Source organism: Anopheles ziemanni, chromosome 2 (genome assembly GCF_943734765.1).
Source record: "Anopheles ziemanni chromosome 2, idAnoZiCoDA_A2_x.2, whole genome shotgun sequence".
In the NCBI taxonomy this organism is placed as follows: domain Eukaryota; kingdom Metazoa; phylum Arthropoda; class Insecta; order Diptera; family Culicidae; genus Anopheles; species Anopheles ziemanni.
Genome location: NC_080705.1, coordinates 42,648,952 through 42,671,837, shown reverse-complemented (window position 1 = coordinate 42,671,837; position 22,886 = coordinate 42,648,952). Strand labels below are relative to the sequence as shown.

The 22,886-nt window shown below is 46.9% G+C and overlaps 1 protein-coding gene across 1 annotated transcript in view; it reads left to right on the top strand.

Annotated features, from left to right (window-relative positions):
• The window catches only part of LOC131293610 (lipase 3-like), a 34,859-nt gene extending 12,720 nt beyond the window's left edge, over window positions 1–22,139 (top strand). The window contains exon 2 of the mRNA XM_058321689.1: window positions 21,039–22,139. Coding sequence (XP_058177672.1) covers window positions 21,039–22,139 — 1,101 coding nt within the window. The remainder of the gene's footprint in view (window positions 1–21,038) is intronic.
• Window positions 22,140–22,886: the final 747 nt, after the last annotated feature.

Here is a 22,886-nt window from a genome sequence, read left to right as displayed (position 1 = left end):
CCGAAACCAACCCACAATTACCGCAAAAGGCGAAGAAATATTAACTACCTGCCCTTGTGTCGCAGTGTCGTGATCTCGGGCAATAACTATAAAATATCTGTACCGAAGAAAATGTGTGCGTGTGTGTGTGAGAAACCAAAACAAAAACTGGAGCGAACGAAATCGAAATCGTTTCACCATCGCAAACGGCGAAGACGCGAGGGCAGCATTGTTTTAGGCCGTCGGTCAACCATTTCCTACCGCTTGGACAACGGTCCGATCGGCGACGACAACAACATAAAACACAGCGACCTGAACCTGAGTGGCCCTTTTTCCCGGCCCCGGTCCCCACGGTTGCCCCCGCCACTCGGATGGTGATTGAAAAGTTATGAAACAACATTGTGCAGCGCATATAAAAATAAATATATCCATTCATTCGAGCCATCCATCCATCCATCCATCCGACTATCCGTTTGGTAATTTAGATCGCCGATCGCTGGCGGGGCTGCGAGCCGAAGAAGTGGCCGAAGAACTTGGCCGCTGGCGTGGTTCGAAGTCCGGGGTAATTATCAACTTTTTACCATTGACACGTTCCCAGGGCCTACGATGGAGTCGAGTCGCAGAAGTCAAGTTTTTCCCTCGGAATGTGGAGTTTTGAAGAAGGGGTACGATGGTGGGTGGTTGCGGTGGAGTGTGAAATGTTTTGTAGAGCAAAAGGCTTTATGTCACGCGGCACGCCGCGATCGACCCCACGTGACCTTCGGATATTTCGAAGCCACCGTCTTCTGAGCGTTTTCTTGAACTGCACTTGACAAGCGAACCACTCCAAACTCCGAACAAAACGATTCGGCCATGCATTTCGACTCCACCCGCCGGCGAAGGTCATTCAAGCAGGATTGGTTTGGCCGGAACGACGCCATAAACGGATTCGGAGATTCCTTTCGAAGCCCCCAGTTGGATGGAGAACCAGTGAGTACAGAACGTCCTAATAGCAAAACGATGGACGATCGAGGTGAGATCTAAATCATGAAATTACATTGATAATTGCCGGTCAGTGGCTCCGGCTCCGTAGGAACAGTGCGCGGCGTGACTTATGACGCACGCACGAGGCGTGAACATGCCGTTCCAGTGGATTGGAGCAAAAATTCGCCACTTTTGGAGGTTAATGCCATTCCAATGGCCGGTGTCCAATGTGAGGTTGACGCGTCGGGCCAGTGTGTCAGTGCAAAGTAATTGCATTTACGTGCGAACCGGGGCGTTTGCAGTCCGACTCAGCCAAGCGGTATTACCACACCACTCAGCTAAAAGCGACTTTGACATCTGGTTCAAAAGCTGGCTGGTGGCTTTCGGCGGCGAGGCGTGATTGAACAGCTGTGAGCTGCACGGTGTGGTATGAGTTATGGGTTTTAGATGGATGTCGTTTGCGGACCGCTTTTCTGCAGGTTTCCACAGGTTGGGGCGAGGCTTTTTAAGAATAAATGGAGGACATTTAGCGCCCATCGCTGGAAGCCAAAGATCATTTTCCTCGCGGCTGATGTAGTGGACGTATCAACAAATACAACTACCATAAATACAACTGAAAATAAAAAAAAGAATTCAAAATGACTTGAATTATCTGTTAAAATCCACTAAATTGTTTACGCCTTTTAATTTTTTTTTCCACCTTCAAAACAACATCAATAAAAACTTAGAAGAAAATATGTTGTGAATGTTACTTTGTAATGAATGTTTTAGTTGCGTTGCTACTACGCTTATTACGTACGCTGGGTTTCGAATAAAACTTAGCTTCAAAATACATTTTCCAATGAAGTCCAATACGTATAAAACTCATTATAAAATGCTTCAGAAACAAATTTGCTTTTAACTTTTTCAAAGAAAATATTTATAATGATTCAGTATACGAACAACTAACGAAAATTTAAGTTATTGGGATTTTTTGCATACAAACAAGCCCTGTTAAAAGGTCATCCACTTTGCGAATTGCACGTATGATTCAGTAACTAGCTCCAACTTGCTCTCGAGAAACTAATTTGTCTGTTTCTTCGGTGAAACGTTCGGTTGTTGGGAAAGCCGGCGGTAAGAAGGCACCAACAACGAAAAAGAAACTGAAAATCAAAATCAAAAGGTTCACACCAGCACTTAACGTCACGTATGCTCTAAACTCGGGCCAAGTGGCTACCCATGCTTACGATGCATTATTATGCTTTTGATTGTCGCTCGATCTTTGATTTGGCCCCGCGGGAAAATCAGGTTAGTAGCTCTCCGCACTCCGCGCAACCAGATCAAGAGCATTTCTTTCGATCGCTGAAAAACGGTTCAAATTCGACCGCTTTCCCTGCGTTCCGCCGTTTTCCCTTCTTCGAGTCCGCAGGAACAAACAATTGGGCAACGGCTGGCCGCGACCTGCGTTTGCTCGATTTGCACGCCGTCGCCGCAACGACATTGACGAAACCTTCGCGAAAGCGCAAGCGTCGGGGGTTCCCCGCAGCCGGCCATTTTCCATCCGCGATGATCCGCGGGCGACAGTTTAATGCGTTTAAAAATGAATGCATTAAGGCAGCAGAAACCGAAAAGACAACCAACAGGCCTTGCGGCGAGAGGGCGAAAGAGAGAGAGAGAAGAAAACTAAATCTAAACACTGCGGCGACTTCGCGCGTCTCGTCATGCCGTTGGCCATTGTTTTCGGGCGTGCGAATGAATGCTTGCACTTTATGTAAGTTTCATGCAAAGAGAGTGTGGCGTCCCCACCGGAATATGAATTCAAAAATTCACCGAAAACTCACCTGGGCCTAATGTCGCGTCACGATTTTTGGACGCGCGTCCACTTCGGCGTGGACTAGTACGACTTTTTTTCACGGTGGGCTGGTTCGGTTGTTGGTTTTTCTAACTTAGCACCTCGCGGTCGAAAAAGACTCTGCAAGATTGGTTTTTAACGTTTGCATTGCGCGGGGGGTAACTTTTTTCACACGACCCAACACCGGGTCGGTTGAGTCGTGAGGAAAAACCCTCCGAACAACCTTGCGCTGGTCACCGAATGCCGCTGGAGAGGGTACACAAGTCAAGCTACAGGTGCGACAAATACTTTGTCGTGAAATATACGGTTCCATTTGGCTACGGAATGGCCGGGTTTGGTAGCTTTGGGTGGGGGTAGGGGAGGCTCGAAAAGCTCCACTTGCCAGTTGCAAAACAGTGCACCCTTCTCTTCCTGGGACGTCTGGGTAAAACAAGACCACCGAGTCAAAAGGGTAATCGGAGCGATTAACAACACTTGCTTCCCACCGAAAAACGCGAAGGTGCGCGCGGGAGTTTGGCAGGAATGAAATAAAGAAGCTCCAGTTTATTGACGCAAACACCAACAAATAAGAGAGAGAAGGAGAGGGAGAGAGAGGTCACCGATCGGTGGAAGTTGCGCCGACGTGCCGTTGGCAGACGCTCCATTGATGCTGCTCCCTGGTATGTGAAATCACCGTAGAACTTCTCGTGCACCAAATCTTGAGCACGAGGTCATAGAGGAGCGTGTGTTGGAGTTGGACGATTTGTCGATCGAGATCATCTGGTGTGCACCATCACCATCGACATCTTTGAACCTCCAGGGTGAGGAAAGCCAGTATCGAAGTATGCTAAAATCAAAGGTGAACCTTACCAGCCATAGACCGAGATCGTGACAATGTGGCAATCTGGTACGTCGCAAACACCGTTTCTGCAATGAAACAGTTCAGTGACCACGCGGTTTGGTTTCGATCTCTGGCAAGATCTCTGCCGTAGTGGAAACACTTCCACCAGCGTTTGCGACACGGTTTTGCGGTGATCGCGTCGACATCCGATCCGAAGGGTGGGGAAGTAGTTGAGGTTTGTGGTCCCGTTTCGGCAGACAAATGTCATCCAGCAGAGCGTGCACAAGGCACTCCTCTTTAGTACATTTTTGCGACTTTCAGGGGCACCGTCAGTAGATGTTGTTCTGCTGCACCTGAGAGTCGGCACTTTTAGGCACCTGTTCCGAGGCACCTCCGAGAGGTCGGGAATTCCTTCGCCTCGCCACAGGAAGCGACAAGAAGGGAGTGTTTCCTCTTACCGGGCGGTTCGTTTGTGCGATTGCATGATTTATTTATTTGGTTGTGCCAGTAGATCGACAAGGATGACGCGAACGACGACTTCAGCGTCGTGAAAAGAACTCACTGCCTCCACGCAGACGTCAGAAAGACTCTGTGGGCGCAAGCGACGAACCTTCGGAGGCGTTCTGAACTCCTTTCGCAAACACGGTAGGAGCATTACAGTCCGGGGGTGCACCACTGAATCCATCATAAAGAATAACTAATGAACCGCAACGGATAAATTAGAGACCATTGAAATGAATTGCGGCTTCAATGTCGCATGGCGTCGGAGGAGTCTGTCGCGCTGATGTTTAAGGAAGATGGTATCGGTTGTAAGCCGTTTATCTGGAATTATTCCACGTTTTGTCACCCGACAATTGCTGATCCATTGCAACAAAGAAAGATTTACATTGTTTCAAAGTAATTTATGGACAAGTAGATTGATAAACGATTAGATAAAATGCCACAAGAAAGAAACATGAGGATCAAATTGACATGCTATTTACAAAATTGTATGTCGCGAAGGAATGATTTAAAGAAACTGCTTTGGATTATGAAATTCGTCCAAAATAGATATTGAGATCTCACTACTTGTTTCAAATCTAGGCGAAGTTATAGTGTTCCTTGAGAGAGGTGCCCTTGGCGTTCCAACTCAACATTCCTCACGTTCACCGAACTTCACGATCCGCATTCGATCATATCCGCTCAAGCCGTTGGATCTGAGTAAATAAATATACTTTTTAACTCCACCACTCCAAGCCGACGTGTCAACCTTTCGAATATTTATTACCTCCATCAGTGGCGAACGTCCGATCAGACGAAACCATGCTCTACCGTAAGAAGTCCAACGGGTGCGCAGATCTTCGATAGGAAATATTTCTGATTTTTCACATGAACCAATTTCCAATCCCATTTACTAACCATTTCCGCCAGCGTTTGAAGTGGTGCGAGGCCGTGTCGAGGGGGTCAGGTGACAGTGACAAATCACGGTTCACGCAGTAAGTCAACATCCTGGTTGTAACGCCCCACCGGTGGGGCTGAAGAACGATCCGAACACGGTTACGGTTTCGAATCAAGACGGCAAGAACGCGGATATTGGCGAATCAAATTGGTGGCAATGGTTTGTTGTTTACCTGCTCGGAACGAATCTGAAGTCTTGGCACTCGTTCAGTAAGTCATAGACAGTATGGTGGGAGCTGTTAGTTAGATTTGGCGCAAGCAAAAACAATCCCCTCTGTAACACACTTATTATCACCCCGGAGTGTTACGCCAGCACGCTGAGGGATTAGCGTTTCAGTTCGGTTTATACAGTCTACGCTTTGTTTGGAACCTCAACCGATTCGTGTCGGAGCTGATTCCAGTTCTGTCGATTTGCAAGTTAGCCAACGCCTGTCCCCGGTGGCTTTGGACAACTTTAGTCGAGTTGTTCATTGGTGGTCGGACAGTTGTGTCGCTCTCTCTTTCATTCACCACTACCTGCTTCCACCATCGTTGTCGCCGCTCGGAACAGATTAATGAGTTTTGTGCATGTGCCTGAAATCAGAGCGTCAACGGTGGAATTAGAATGCTCGCCGCACGCCCTGTGGCTTGCGAAGGCTTTCGGAGGCATTTATGATGGCTTTGTAGAGTGGTGGAAGGTGTAGCATGTCGCTGGCAAAGTCATCGATTCCCTCCGCGTCTTAGGCCCCGCTCGTACTCCAAGACGTGACGTGTGAGTCGTGCCAGTCGAGAAGAAGTTGAGGCCGCTTTTAAAGGTTACCCTGATTGGAAGTGGAAGGATAGGCGAAAAAAGCGTCAACAACGAGTCCTAAAACAGTAACACTCCAGCTTGGGCTGTTCTGGTTGCGGGGTGTCTGTGAAGCAAGTGAAGCATCTAGGCGACACACCCTTGGACCGTTTTTGTATTTGAATCGTGGGGAGTCGCCGGATCAGCAGGTACAGTGTGCTGTAAGGCATTCAACAGGGCGAGCGACCATTCGACGCCGTCTTGAGGAACGCCAGCGATTTTAGGAGAGGCTCACGAGAGGCCGACTATGCCGGAGGATAGGTATCTGCTGGCGTATGCATATCAGACAGCACCAGACGCCAACTTCAAGACTCGACGCGGCTTTGTGTGCTGGCAAGGTTCCGCTCGACGGTGGCTGTTACCGTTCGCAAGCCTTGGCGTCAGACCTACAGTTGCTTGAAGTACCAGCTGGTTCACCTTGTCCCTCGGGAGATTGGAGGACCCGTGGCGGGGCTTCCTAACGCGGGCGTGCACGGTTTGCTCGACTTTGGATAAATGCTACACTTTTCCACCATTCCACCATTTCATGTCCGGCAGCGAGTAGCGATTTAACAGTCTTGACATTTGATAGCGATTGCCTGCGGGCGCAGAAGCAGAAAGAAACCAGAATGATTTAGCTGTTCATTTATTCTGACTCGCTTTGCTTTGTTGAGTACCTCACTTAATCTTCGATCGTAACCACCGGGCGCGCGATTTGAGCTGCGGTTCTAGTTGCCGGGGCGTATTTGAAAAGCTTCTAATGGCCACCGTTGACGATCACTCTGACCAACCAGAATGGTTCTGGAACGGTGGTAGGCGCAGGCGTTGGCTCCTAAACTGTCGTCGCCTTTTACGTTCCATCATTCTCTACACCGTTCCAAAAGCGTTTTATCTTACCAACGCGTTCACCTTTCGGATCTCCTTCAGCCGATATGGTGGGAGCTGCCCGAGGCTAATTTCTCATATTGTACGCCCCGCACCGAGGACCGCTCCCGAGCACTTGCCTCGAGTCCCGCGTGCCTAAAGTGGAAGTGGACAGTAATATTTCAAAGTATCCGCAATACCACAAAGGCCACCAAGAAAGAGGAACTTTATTTCGCGAACACAAACAGCCCAACAGTTGGTGGCTGAAGCACACCAACCAAGTTTTACGAGATAATCGTAAATGGCTTATTATCTTTCGGAGACTTTATTTTACACAAGGGATAAGGCGAACGGTTTGAGTCAGAAGGTTTAATCGGTCACCAAGCGGACAGTGTCATTATTTTGGGACTTTGTTTTAAAGGAGAGGTCCGTTTATCGCGGCCATAAATTACGGGAATATGAAAGGCAGCGTTTGCCAATGAACCGTTCTAAGCTTGTTATGTTTTTGACCATACTGGAGAGTGTTGGTACATTACACAGTAAATAAATAAGCTGCCAAAGTTCAACCAAAGCGAAGCTTGCCGATTCCTTTTACGGATTCTCTGACGATTCCTCAACTTCCCAACAAGGCAACTTTTATGCTGTTCTTATTTTCTCCCATTGCGACTGTCAAGGTTGTGAAATTTACGCCCGATCATGACAAAAATGGCCACCAATGGAGTTTTTCTGCTCAACATGCGATTTATTCGCGTGAAAGCCGAAGAAAGAAAATGATCTGCGACCATATGGCATCATTACGAGCGAACTATCGTCAGCGTACTTGATTAAGTCATCGGCACACGATTCCGCTCAGTGTAACGCAGAGGCATTGGTCTTGCCCCATCCGAAACCGACCGGGTGAAAGAAATATGATTGAACCGACAGTCTTCCATTTTTTTTTGCATGCCAGTCCTAGAGCGTCCTTCAATGACGATTAAAATGTCATCGATTGCATTAATATTGCACGTGGACGAGAGGCAGCACGACGGGAAGCAGCGTATCGAACGGAAGATCGATGGAAGATCGACTAACAATCGATTTCGCGAAGGTCCTACACAAGCTGCTGCTGGTCGCGTGCAATACCTTCGACGAACCTTTGGTTCTTCTTTGCGCGAGCTACTGATCCGGTGGCAAGACTGGTTTCTTCTAAAAGCCAGCTAATGTCTCTCGGCAGACGATCGAAGTTACCGGGACCGTCCCATAGCGCACCTTCACCGAACAGACTTTTCGAATGTTCGACTCGTGGGGGAATGCTGTGTGGTTGGAGGCATGCTTTGGATCAATTAGTTCGGAAAAAATGAGCAGAACAGAGCAGAAAATGTTGCAGATTTCAACGTTAGCAGCGTTTTTGTTGCGTTTAGTGTCGATTGCAATCTCGGCTGTTTTCGTAATTAATGATCATCCTCCGCCGACGACTGGTAACGGGGAGGAATTGTCAAATGGAGCGTCTTCTGAAGACATCTGTTGGCGATGGTCTTAGAGTCCGTCCTAGGAGCATGATTGATAGAGTTCTACATTGATTTATCGGGAAGCGGGAGCTGCTTCTCATTAGGCTCTTCCCGAAGACAGCCTGTGCACGATTGATTTATTGTGCCGGGCTGGGATGAATAAATGCATGATCATCGTGTTCTATTTGGTTCTAGGAGCAGCCTCAATTCGAGAATCGTGAGAACTGGCAGTCATGGCAGGCTAGGTGTGACTAGGAATTAGCATAAATCGTTATCATTCCTGGTCTCGATCGAGGCGAGGCTTTGTTGACAATGTGAAGCAACAAGCTATGGAAATGCCCGGAGATATTTTGTGCTGCACAATTTGACATTAAAACACACAATAAAAGAATATTGAGTTGATTGCCCGTCGGAAAGCAAGGGCATTTCGATTGAAGCATAACAAATCGATCAATCGGACATATTTCTATGACCGCCGTGAGACTTCACAGAGTCAAATTATCCAATTTTCTCCCGTTAACAACTTCGACGCATGCGGAGCTGCCGAAGTAAGGTGGGCATTCTAATTCAGGGCCGCAGTTCACAAATTATCTTGATCGGGGTAAACAACGCACCGCTCTGCAAATTGATTGCAGTGCGCATGTGAGCATATGTTGCGTCTTGTGCGGCGTGGATGGGCATTCTTGGGCACCTCGTGCTTGCCGGTTTTGCGTGGGGAAGCTGACCTTCGTGCGATCGAGCAGGGCTTGTGCACGTGTCGCTACGTGCATGGAGCTTGAGTTGGTAGGAGACAGGTGTTAACAAATTTGCAAATCACACTCGAACATCGGCCACGTAATTGCTTACCCCCATCACCACCGAACCCGGTTGGATAATCAACGATAACGTTGTCCGTCGACGGTGGCTATTTATCACCTCGCGGAAGGTCCAGCGAGCCGCCATGGTGGCCACCAGTAAACAAAACAACCGAAAAACGCCAGCTACAGGTCACACAAGTTAATGATCATCATCACGTCTCGTTGCTGGCGAAGATGGTGGTCACTCGGTGGTGAGCGAATAAGGTCAGTGGTTTTTTGTGTGAGCTGTACGCCACGCAAATGCCCTCCGATCGAGGCGCAATGGGAGCCAGATTTTCACATGGCGATAGGCGCGTGCGTGTTTGTGCGCAAGCAGACAGGACCATCGGTACTATCTCTGTTGATGAAGATGACGAGCGGAGGATCACGACGCACCGCTGCTGACCCTGATTGCGTGGCCGAACATGCAAATCAAGAGAACGAAACACCTAACCATCAGCTGTTTCTCGCACGTTCAGTTGACAGTTTAAGTGTGTCGGCTTTGACGTCTGGTACTGCCTCTGAGTTACACTGTCCTCGGTGGCAGGTTGTCGTCGTTAACAGCAACCAGACGATGCGGCACGAAGACCTAAGATCATAATTAAGAGTAAGTGTTCAATTCATCATCTCTTCTTGATTGTAACTTGGTGGGCGCAGTAGCGCCGCAGATAAACATATTTCAGATATTAAGCCCAATTTCTAGCGACGAGTTGGGTGTTCCTAAGGGAACTAAGATAGTTCCCAGTTGCTGCAAAGTTATTGTTGACGCCAAGCCAAAGTCTCACGTCGAGAATGATGACTTAATGTAGGATATCTGATACAATACATGCGACAGGAGCATTATTGCACAACTACTTAAAATGTCTTATTTAGATCAAGATGTCTGTCTCATCGAGCTCGAGAAACTGCAGGTCGAGGTGGCCCCACAAACTGGATCGTAACTCCATCGCAGCGTGCAGAGTTTCCTGGGCAAACAAATTAAGAAGTCTTCAACACGGGATGGGTCCGAAAAGGAGACCCCTTTTTTATAGCTCTTTTTACATCGATCTTCGCCGCAGCTCAAAAGGGCGCCCAAACAAACCTCCACTAATGAATCTGCTGCAATCGATCACCCGGTGGCTGCATTTACGAAGTTTACTTTTCCTGGCAGGCCGCTTCTTCAACCCTCCGGTTGGTGTGAAAATACGGCATGTTCTGTAAGCAAGAAGAGCCGAAACCGTTTCGCGAACCTGTTCCTACTACTGACGACGGTTACGCGCGCGGTGCGCAACGAGGCAATTAAATTAATTGCCATCACTGAGTGTCTCGATGACTCTCGTCGCGTCGAGGACTAGCATCTTTACGTTTCGCGAACAGCAATGGAAGCGGTCATAGCGGCGCTGGAAAAACTTTGGTATGTTCGCAGATAAGGCACTGGCTGGGGATTGGTTCCTTAAATGAGCGATCTCGATGCTGTACAATCTAACGGTAACGTGGTACCGCTTGCGTGGCTATTTGCTATCAAATGACACGCTGTTTTAAAGGCAAAACACTACTCAGTTTCCTCAGAATTTAATACTACCAAACAACATTTAAGATCGAACTGGCGATTATTGCAGTTGTGGAATGTTGAAACCATTTTGTTTTCCATCAAAAACGGAATCCATCAACGGTAGATTTATTAATAGCCTACCGTAGAAGATTGTAGATAGTTTCCAATCGCGTGCCAACGGCGAGCTTCTGGTCACCTTCAAACATACCAAGCAAAGTGACGAGGGCCGATACCTCCGATTCAGAACTGTAGATATAAATTGGTTCGTGCGGAGGGTGTATAAAACCATTTTATGGCTTCCTCAATACGAACCACGGGCAGTTTTGGACACTTCCATAACTGTGGAGGGCTCCAAAATCCGCGTTCCGTTGGTGCCACGCACGGTTCAGCAGCGATTCCTTCAAAACCGGGTCTAGGTCAGCTCTCGGCTGGTTGCCGCCTGTCTACACGGGTGGCACACTTTTACTAATCAGCGCCACCGATATCCGGCATTAATCTTCACCTCGAGCTGCTGCATAGGACCCGAGGCAATTCCCCGAATGCACTTTTAAGGAAGCACAATATCACACCTTGTTGTTTCTTTTCTTTGCGTGGCGTTAGGCAGATGTCTGTCGCAGTGGTGGGTTTTGGGCTGTACTGGATTAGGGCGTCTTAGAAGATAGAAAAGAGATAGAAGGAGAGAAAAGATTCCCAGTTGGGGGTTAGACCTCGTGCACCAATTATCCTGTCAAGTGCGGACCACAAGACCTATGCCCGTAGGACGGCTTACCACCGAAAATGGGGTGTGTTGTATTAACCTTGGCTAGGGTGCCTCGAGCTGACTGCAAAAATGTAGACATGGTGGCTGGAAGATTTGGAGAGCTCGTCCTATCGTGAAGAGTTCGTTCAGAGTTTGTATGGAAATAATAGTCACTCCCAAAAGTGGAGCGAATCGTTACGCCTATCAGGTTGGGGTCTCAGCATGCCACTTTTTGTTTGTTGCCTAGTGAGCGAACATGTAGCCTACTTCACCGGGGGCAGTGAATCTGGTGCACTTCAACACATGTGCTGGTCAAGATCTCGAGATCGTTCAGTGTCATTGCCTGGGTCGAAACATTGTGCACTGGAATGTGCTGAGTGATGCTCCACGGGTACGAGCGCTAGGCTTAAAAGTCAAGTTTGTGGAGCCCTCGTGTGGTGTTAATTGCTCCACGGACAGTCCTCGCGGGGTAACGGTAACGGAGCGAAGCAGCCTAAACCATCGATCAATATCTCTGCTCCACCTGGGAGGATGGGGAACGGGACTGGTGAGTTTCCACTGATGGATAGGATTGATGGACTGCCGATGAGCTGAGGACCCGCTCCGGAGCTGTGGTGTTATGGACCTAATGAGATCGGTCGAAGGCGTTAGGTGCCGTGGCGGTGACCCAGTCATGCGGTCTACGCGGGCAACAAGATCGGACGTAGAACGCACTTGGATCCAGTGGATCCGAGTTGGTGCAATTTAAGCCGTGGCATTCGCATTCACGTTCGCGCCCGAAGATCGCACCTAATGAAGCGAAGGTTCGCCAAGAAGTCAAGATCGCCGTTTATCAGTCCGAGGCCCGAGGAGCACCGTCCGAGTGTGCGGATGGTGTGGCGCAATCTGGGCCGCCAGTCGCGAGCCGTTTTGCGCTATTTACTAATTGTCTAATTGCTCGGATTCTTCTCTGTGCCAGTCGTACGCCATCGCTGTTGTTTTTCGCCACGGCCCGTCGGTCCGTTGGACTTGGCAGTAAAACTTCCGGCAAGGACAAGACAACCCACGGACACATACACACACACACACACACACACGCACACAATAGCCACAAATTCGACACCTCATGGCGGTTTGAGTTTGATGAGAAAGTTTAGCATCTTCTCTTTACTGCCCCATTCACCGCCTTCAACTTCCTCACCCCAAATACGCTTGGTGTTGTTTGCTAATTTTAGCCTAACCTAAGATTCGCAAGCTTCTGTGCCACGCCAGCCGTTTTACGACGCCCTAATCAACGGGTTTAGGGTGCCGAATTAGAGTCATCAGCGAGCGCATTAGGTTTCAATTACGGACACCTCTTCCAACGGGGGATCGGAAGCAGGAAGTGCGCCAAAACGCTCGGAAGTGCGGTGACCGCCATTTGGCGCAAATTACACCCCCGGACCCGGTTGGTGTTCGGTGGGGTGGAAAGTTGGCCACTCTTAGCCATTTGATTTACAGTGCACAGCTTTTCTAAGGCTCCGGGAAAACCTACCACGGCACGGTTGTTTTGAAAAGGAACGCTTAGCCTTGATTTGCCACCCAGTTTTACTGCCCTTCACAGTGGACAGCGCACAGCGCGCTTTGATGGCTCAATTTGAAACAATTTGCGAATAATTACATTTTTCCGAAAGAGAAAGGGAAGGCATCTGGGAGAGCAATTAATTGTGCGGCTAATTGGTGTTAGTTTATTGTGTTAATTTCTGTTGAAGATTGTGGTAATTTAATTTAGTTTGAAGATTTATTTCGACAGGAATGAGGAGACTTTGGAGATAGATCATTTTAAATGATTTCACAAATATTACAAGTCCTCTAGATTAACTAAAGCTGTATGACTAAAATTATATTTAACGAACTTTACAAACTTCAGCATGGTTGATTCTAAAATTTTCCTATGAAAATCGTAAGTGATGCAACAACTTTGCTCCAGTTTTACTCCATTACCATAAACGGCAATCCAATTGTGGCAAACAACCAACCGCCAATTGCGTAAACCGTTGTAGCTGCCATCTTCACTTTCTTCGCGAATCGATTTTATGACACACAGCACCGTTTCATTCACAACTACTCACCCATCCGACTGCAACAAGCCAGAAGAAAGTGAAGCCAAAGTTCGAAGCTGAATTGTACCGGAGGCGGCAGTTTCACCGTGATGTCACTGTCGATGCGAAGGAGTTCAGTATGCGCTGTGCGCCATCGTGTTCGACCGTGCGTTCGATGCGAACTTCCTTCTCGGCTCGCAGCCAGCACGAGCCAAAGTGCCAAAGTCAGCCAATTTCCTGTCAATTTTTCCGCTCCACACGTTCGTCGAAATGAAGGCGAAAGTAACAAACCGCGAACGCAAAGGTGCTTCGGAGCATGCACAATTATAGCATTTCCCGTTTTCTTTTGTCTACGGAACGTTTTTCTTTTCTTTCTTTTCTTCTTGCGTCATTTCTTTCTTTCTTTTGCATTCATGGCTTGTGGGGTTCTACAGGTATCTCTCTGTTTTGTCGCTTTGCTCCGTTTTTATCCATTTGGGAGCTGTACTGTTTGTGCGGATTCGGTAATCTAATTTAGGAAAGCCATGATGTCATGGCGGCGATGAAAAGTAAAACGTAACAGACGGGATTATTGCCTCATCACCGCCACCTACTGAGGCCGTAAGAACGAAGTAAGATGAGGTCTCGTTATGTAGCGGATGTCACCATTTCATCGTTTAACTCACGCTGAAGCCATGAATGTGACTTGATCGATCACTTGGCCACGTGTTTCAACTCTTCTTAATCGACTCAATTATGTTCTCTTTTGTTTCTGACACAACCAATAATGTATTTCGTGAAATAAGTTCAACCTTAAATAGATGACTTCCTTTGCTAATGGGGTTAAAAGGAATAATTTTCTCTTAGGTATCGTGATGTTCTGATTTACGGAGGCGATAATCAGCCATTAAAATATGACCAGGTTGGCCAACTGCGCTTAAGCTCAACCCCAGGGGTTTTCAGTGCAACAAACGGTCGACCGGCGTAATCGGTGCAATTTTGTGGGCGTAATTTTCCTCCCGTAAAAGCACCAGTTCAGAAGGTCAAACACCCTAACCGTGGATGTTTCGAAAGCGGCAGAAAACCGCAGAAGTTATCTGATTAGAACCTTCGGTATGGGCTACTGGGACGAGGTCCTGTTTATATTCGTTTGTACAACGATCGAAAATTATAGCCATAATGCTAGATGTAAAACGTTAAATATGCACCATCGTTTGTAGAGACAATCTTAATCGCATCGTGGTTCAACAAGATACGATGGAATGTTTGCAAACGGAGGCTTTTAGGTACGAAAGTGGCATGGCAGCTTAAACGCCAGCGTATCAGCTAACTAGTAATTTCGAACGCCAATGTCTTAATTTCCCTTTAACGCACACTAGCCATGAAATGGCGCTTGGGTGTATGTTTTGTTGGACTAGTTGTTTTCTTTAATGTCATTTGATTAAGAATCTGTTCAAAAGCAACTGGTTGTGAGGTCAAGAAACTGAATACCTCCATCAAGTTCCCGCTACAGACATGCTGTCATTAGTGTGTCACAAGGCGCGAGGTACATGTTTGCCAAGTTGTCGGTGGCAGCTCCTGTGAAGTGGAAATTTCCGCCAGCTAGATCATGTCCACCAGTTCTTGCCTAGCGAGTACACGACGGCTTCTGATAGTCGCCTGCAGTGATCGAGATTCTGCGAGTGAACGGGGTATGGACATGATTCTCATGTGTTGGAGTTCGAAGCCGGGCGACCTTCGGACCGATCGGTGACGGTAGTTGTGATTAATATTGGCAAGAGGGAAAAATAAGGCTACTAAAAAGAGCTACTATAAGAGTGATCGTACAAAAAACACTCACATCAAGGTGCGCGAACTAGATGGAGCTACTTTTACTTCCTGAATTCTTCCTGAACTTCTAGGAAACCCTGGCAACACCTCGATCGATCGAAGAGATTGTTTTATATTCGCACGCGGCCTCTCACTGGAGTAGTTCGCCGATCATTAAGCCACTCTGCTCCCAGAGGAAACGAATCCGATTTCAAGGAAATTCGTCGCACTGCTGCTCTTTGAAACAAATAAAGAAAATCTTTGCTTATTATTGGTCGCATTGGTAGCGGGTTTACCTTGGACTTTAGCTAAGGGCCCGTATGTCTTTCGGACAACCTGGAAGTCGACATTCAGCTCGTTTTGGAACGTGAAGTTCGCATAAAGCGGTCACATTTCACTAACCTTGTTACCGATCCTTTCCCGACTGGAAGCGACGTTTTATTTTCGACGTGTTGTTCGGCTTATTCGCCTTAGCGCTGGCTTGCCAATTTCTTATGATGCGTTTGACCTAAAAATGGAGCGTGTTGGCAAAAAGACTGACAATAAAACAAGAGTAGCAAAAAGGCGTCATACGGGCGTCCGGTTGAGGTTGATGCCTGTTTTTCAACCTTTTTCCTCAAGCACACAACGCACGCGCTGACAGCTCGGCGGGGGCCAGTTTGATGTTGGAAGTGGGCCAAAAGCCTTGTTCCGACGCGTTCCTTATCTAGGACATCTGGGAGGAAGAAGGCACGCTACAAAGTCCTCCCCTTGGGGGAGCAGTTTCACTTGGTGGTTGCGCCGTTGAACCTTCCCGCTAGCCGGCGGTGACCTTCAGACTCGTTTCGATATTGTAAATTATAACCTTTTGCCAAGTCAATCAATAAATAACAAGTGCTGCCCGGTGTCGGTTAGCCACGTCCGACGTTGTATACAGTTCAAACGAGTGCTATTTCTGGCTCTTTGTACCGCGAATGATTGATGCTTGAGACCTCATTTATCGTTCATCTAGTACATGGGAGCACAAACAAATACAAGATCATCAAGAAGCTACAAGCTTGAAGCGGGTCGCAGCGATCTACAACATCCACCCGCGAGTTGTAGCCAAACTTTGGAACATTTCCTGATCTCATTCGAGCAACCCAACGGAAGATTAATTGATCCGCGCGCGTCAGCTAGATCTGTTGATCTGAACGCCAAAGCCGGAGTGGTAGGTGGTAAATTGACTTATTATACTGTGCGCGCTTTCTGCTGGAATTATTTATGACCGAAGATGCGCAACATCCGGGCTTTAACACTTGGTAACCCTTTCTTCGGCGTGTTGTTGAGTTGTTGTTCGCGCACGATAAATTCGAACAAAAGCCGGATGGACCTGGAAGGCATTTGGGTACATTCTCGCATCACCAATGTGTGTTGTTAATACGATTAGGAAACATGATAGCTGTGTATTTTTGGGGCCTATAAAATATATTATAATGTTGCCGGTGTTGCTAGCACTCAGCAATCGGCGGGAGTCCGTCATTACCATCCCATTACGATTTATTAGGTGCTGGACTAATAAATCTTTTCCGTTTAACCTTTAACTTTAGGCCTTTTTTCGTGGGACCCAAGGCACAATTTTCTAGTGTTATAACCTAATCATAATTTTTTACCTCTTGTCAATGTTTACCTTCATCAGGCACACCTTCAAGGAAGAACTCGTGGCTCTAAAAGGTGGCAACAAACAATATAGTAGATTGAGATGAGATTTTTTCCTTCCCACTCGAACCGATGTTCCCTTACAATATAGGCTAACCTCCAAATTCCAAGCACACCCATCGGGCGTCAGACCGTGATCGAGTTGAAACCCTACAATTATCACCTGTACCCAAACGATGTAGGTACATCCTCTTCTGCGATATCCCTCGAAACAATGGAAGGTTTTGGATCTTGAGTGATCCTCGGACCTCTTTGACAGAAAAAAGGCTTTTGGATGTCTCCTTGGAGCTTGGTCTACTTCCCAACCACTCGACCAGCATCTCGAACACCGCCTTGTTTACGGTTGTTAGAAGTGTAGTGTCCTTGCAACTGTGTCTTTTAATTTATTTTCGCTCTATACCACAATTATCCGGTACATAATTTTACCCAATCCTCACTTCTTGACGTTTTTCCTTCCTTTGCTCGGACAAAAATAGTTGAACTTGTGCGATGAAATAGTTACGTTTTCACGAGCAAGGTCTCATCCGGTGGCGATCCGGTTGACGGCGCTAGGAAAAGGTCAAACCAATCAATCAATGTACCGATGCGCATAATTACACAACCAGCCCAACCACACCTCTCGGGAGGCACACGAGTCGGTTGTTGAGCGCAATCCTTGACATAGACCGCACCGCGTCGGTCATCTTCACGCCCAGAGTGGCTACTGATTGGCCAGGTGGAGCGAGATTAGAATCTCTTGCAAACGTTTTTTTTCGGTTGCTTGAGTACGTCGTGTATCGGAATGTTTGTTGGTGGGACTGGGAGCCTTCTCGTACTCTACATGATTTGTTTGTAGCACATGACGTACACGAAACGCTCGCCGAATCCTTGACATTTCGCTTCCGAAGTAGCGCCAACCTGAAGTCATGGGGAGCATAAGCGTTGCTAGGTTCGTCGCTTGTGTCGATTGTGTCGATGTCACCGATCGTGGGCAACACCGCACTGAAGTCGTGGGACTTGTGCTGACTATTGTTTTTCACCGGCTGTTGTACCATTTATGTTTTACCTCGACCAGAATTTGGCCTTCACTGCAGCGGACTTCGGTTCTTGACTTGTTTCGGGCGCCTCTGTGTGTTGTTTCTTGTTGATGTCTTCAGCTGGCGTCCGTTTGACGCGTGCCAAAGCTCGCCGGTGCTATTTATTATTTATTTTCGCAAAAGTCACGCTTAAATCGGGGTGTTCCGTTCAATCAAACAGGCGATCGTGTTCCGTTGCACGCGCCAAACTAGCGCGCTGCATGACGTGCGGCATACTTTACAAGCGGCAACACCGTCCGCCCACGGGTGTGGACAAATCTGCTTACGTCTCACGCCCTCCCGCAGGCACCCTTTATGATAAATGGCAATTAATTTTTTCGATTTGCAAACACAAACCATCTGGTGGTAGGTGGCGGCACGCATTCGATCAACCCTTGCTGTTGCCCCATCTGAAGGGATCGCGCCGCAAAAGCTTCCATTGCAATGCGATTGAATTCGAACGAAGTAGGTGTAAGACGGCCTTGAGTTTTGTGAAACGGAGTGCAGACTTCCTTCATACATATTCCATTTTAATTGCGGTTGAAAACGCGTCGCATATATTATCGATCGAAAAGTACGGTAAGTGGACGATCTGGTGGAAGTGTTAGCAAAGTGATTTGAAAGACATTAATGATTTTTGGAATAATTTAATGTCAATGAAAAGTAACTTAAGTATCTATCGAAGCACAAAAATCTTATGCTTCCTGAAGGATTATTTTGAATATTTTATGATCATGAAATTCTTTAAACAGTGTTCAGCTTGCTTAACAAATTTTAAGAGGGATCCTTTAGGTAAAGAAGTGCTAACTTTCGTATCATATTTTGAGTCTCATTAGGTACGCCCTCTTTTTATAATCTGTTTCGTTAAAAAACGGATACAATTTCCCATGAAAAATAAACATAAAACCCCACAGTATAAAAGTGAGAGCGAGAAGCATGGAAAATAAAAGTAATAACACAGTGCCACGATAAAATCGCTAAAATTAGCCCAATCGTTAATTCACACTTCACAACCTGGCGGAGAAAAAGAAAAGTGCACACTAAAGATACGCTTTTCCGGGCCTCTGCGTTTCGGAAATTCGGGATGGCTCGGGACGCCATGCCATTTCGCGTCTCCGGTACGAAGGGGCTGTAAATGTTTACGATCATCATTAGCGATAAGTGACGCGTTGTTTCTCGTGTTCGGGTATTCGGTGGAAAACTTTTTTAACGGATGGAGCTGTAGCGTTGCACGAAAAAGTTTGTTGAACTCGTCGCTTCCCATTTGTAGCTACCGATTTCCTCTTTTCTGCTGATGCGGGAACCAACAGCAAAAGAGAACTGCGTTCAAATCACCACCAGCTGTTTTCTATCCTCGGTAACGCTCCAGAGAAAAACCCGTCGCAGCCATAAACGTGTGATGCCGATCACTTTATAAAAGGGTTCGCTTGACTGGTAGGTTTCCACTAACATACTCACACAGATTTTCTCCACACGGGCAATCACTTTGTATTTGCTCTTCCGTTGCTTTTGATTCCATCTAAGGTAGCTGTGCTTTCCTCGTGTGCATCATGATCATCTTCGCTTTAAGAGATCTGCTATGGATGTGTGTGTGTTTGTGTGTGTAGGAGGAGGGGGGAGGGTTTCGGTTTTCGTTAGTTGGTACGAATCATCTTTTTAAAGTGAGTCTGCGTTTCAACCAGCGCGCAATTATGTTTTCCCTACCAGTTTCCCTTCGGCCAGTTTTGGGTTGACGAGCTGGAAAACCCCATCCGGTTGTGGGTCGACTCATACAACATGGTCATTGTTTCCCGTGTTTCCTCACTCCCAACGTAGTCGCTCCGATTTTCTTCTATTTTGACGATAAACATCGCATCTACCAGAAAACTCGTGGTGACACCGACGATGACGAGATGAAAATCTGCAATCCACTAGGAGGATTTTCATGACTTTCGCTTCCACTCCGGTTTTCCACTCGGGGCTCGGAATCGGAAGTGGGATGCTTTGGTATCTTTCCGGTCTTGTTGCGCGCGATTTAATCACGCACCCTTATTGTTGTCCGCCGGCTTTCCTCTAAATCATCCATGGACAGCGTGCCGGCTTGATTGGCATCTTTTGCATCAGATTTCGTTTCGTACCGCGGCCGAAAGTGGCTGACTTTCGCTCCTCCTCCAAAAGACAAGCCGCCTGTTTCGATGGGTTTTCTATGTACTTTTTTCCATTTCTTTCGTCACTTGGGCGAATTAGTTCCAGTTTTGAGGCAGGAAGCATCGTTTTCTCTATTGTTTTTACAGTTCAGTGATCTGTTTTATTATTTTTTAACCTGTTTCGAGCATGAATATGCTGTTTGGCAAGATTTTGGGTAAAGTCACTCCTCTTAGTGCACTTGGAAGCTGATGATGGGTAATTTGAAATGCTAGTTTCAGATTTTTGATTCACAGTACGCGATCATGAACGTCAGTCGGTTACGAAACGCATACTTACTCAACTATGGTGTGACACAAGTTTGATTCCGGACGCAATCAGTAGCGTGCAACCGAGTGACAAGATTTTCTGACGAGATTATGATTAATAATGGAAATGGGCTAGATGACATTGCAGCAAATGTATTTTGCGAGCGAGTTTTGAATGATTTGAGATTATTTATAATGTATATTTTTATTTTCTCCCTTTACGTTACATTTCGTATAGCAATTCTGTTGAGTATATTACCCAAATCAAAATGATACTTGACCATTTTTTATATGATACGTATCTTAGTTTTGCTAATCGTTAGTAAATTTCTAATTTATGTGTGCTAATTATTTGTGATAAACATCCGATTTTCGTGCACACTAATTGTTATACAACAATTTTGACTGAATAACTAAAACTGCAGCTGATTAAAATCCCATCTATACCTATTATCTGGTGAAGTCTCTAGGTGGTTTTGATGAGTTGGAAATTATGAATGTTAGATTAGGTTTAATTACATCGCATCATCCCCGATGTAGTTCATCGTTGCGCTCAGCATCTGATCAGTCAGTTCACATTCAGTCATGGGCAGACTCACTGTCCCACTATCGTTGGTTTTGGTTCTAGTTGCGGCGCATTTTGTTGGTGCTAAAAAATCTGACGACATACTGGTAATATCTAAGATGTGGCATATTTCCGTTGTCTCCTGAACTAATTGTGACCATTTTTCTAGCGTCATTCGATTGCCAAGCATGGCTACCCGGTGGAGTTGCACAAAGTCACCACCTCCGATGGGTACATTCTTTCGCTGGCCAGAATCCCCGGCGCTGCTGGAAAGCCCGTAGTACTCGTTCTACACGGGTTGCTCAGCTCGTCCGTTGACTGGACGGTTCAAGGTCCGGAAAAGTCGATCTCGTTCATCGCCGCCGACGCTGGGTTCGACGTGTGGTTGGGGAACGTGCGGGGCAACACCTTCTCGAAGGAACACGAAAATCTTTCCGCTCGCGATCGGGAATTTTGGCGCTTCAGCTTCCACGAGATCGGCATGCGCGATCTTCCCGCCATGGTGGACTACGTTCTGGAGAGCACGTCCTCGGAGACATTGCACTTCGTCGGGCACTCGCAGGGGTGCGCTGCGTTCCTAGTCCTAACCAGCATGCGTCCGGAGTACAACGACAAGTTTGCCAGTGTGCATCTGATGGCTCCGGCGGCATACATCCACCATGCGACCTCTCCCGCCCTAGAGTTGGCGTCCCGAATCGACGAACTGGAGATGTTCGCCAGGCTGACGCGCAGTTTCGAAATCGGAGGACGTGGCGCAGGCTCCTCGATGGATCTGATGTATGCCGGCCATAAGACAGGTCTCGTTCCGACGGATCTCGTGCTGACCAACATCTGGTACTTTGTCGGAGCGCACGACTCCATCAATCGGTCGCTGGTGGGTGAAATACTGGCCAACACGCCCGCCGGCTGTTCCGTCTACCAGCTGCTCCACTTTGGCCAGAACTTTCTCGCCAAGTCGTTCCAAATGTATGACTACGGCGCGGAAGGCAACGAACAACGCTACCGGGCCAAAGTTCCGCCAGAATATCCGCTCCTTAATGTGACCGCCCCGGTTACGTTGTACTACAGCGAAGGAGATATCTTTGTGCCGGCGCAGGACGTAGAGGATTTGGCCGATCGGTTGCCGAACGTAGTGCAGAAGTTCAAGATTGGGTCACGCAAGTGGAACCACATTGATTTTCTGTTCCACTTCGGAGCACATCGCTTGTATCGGATGGTTGTGGCTTCGTTCTGGAATCAAACTGATGGACAATCGGGTGAAAGTGTTTGAATGCTAAAGAAAAGTTGATTGGAATAAATTTCCCAAAGTTGCACACAATTGAGTTTAGCAATTTTTGAATGTTAAATTTGTTGAAAAATTGAAGATCTAAAAAAATCTTTTTCCACCAAAACATAACGAAGATTTTGTTTTTCTTCAACAATTATGGCGGAAAATTGTGGAATGGATTGCGATTTTGTAACCTTGATTATAAATTCGTCATTATTATTCAACTTTTCCATTATGGCAAAATAAAATCGCAATAACAAAACAAAATAAGCACAGCCCCAAAGTTATTATCGAACAAAAAATTAGCAAAACTGGGTGCTTTCACGGTGCTTTACTGTTTTAATTTCAGTTTCATGTGTGTGTGTTTTCCCCTTGCTTTTCGAACAATTTCCCATGCATATGTGTGCCGGTCGCGCTACATGGATCACTTCCGCATGAATTGGTAACGCATGCGTGAGCTTTTTCACGCACGGCGGAAAAGTTTTCGACTGTCTTCAGTTTTATATCTTTTTGACGAACTTTTTTTTTCGTTTCGGTACGATTAAGATTTGATTGTTCCCTGGTGTTTGGCAGCGCTGTTTTGCTCGAAGCAAAATTTGGGCGACGCACATTTGGCGGCTGAAATCATTTTCACAACATGCCGTAAAAAATGTGCTTTGGCTTACGTAAGGAATTTTAAACCAAGTGTGGTGGTTTTGAGAAGTTACGATACCTGAAAAACGTTTACAACGAAAGTGAGAGTTTCATTTG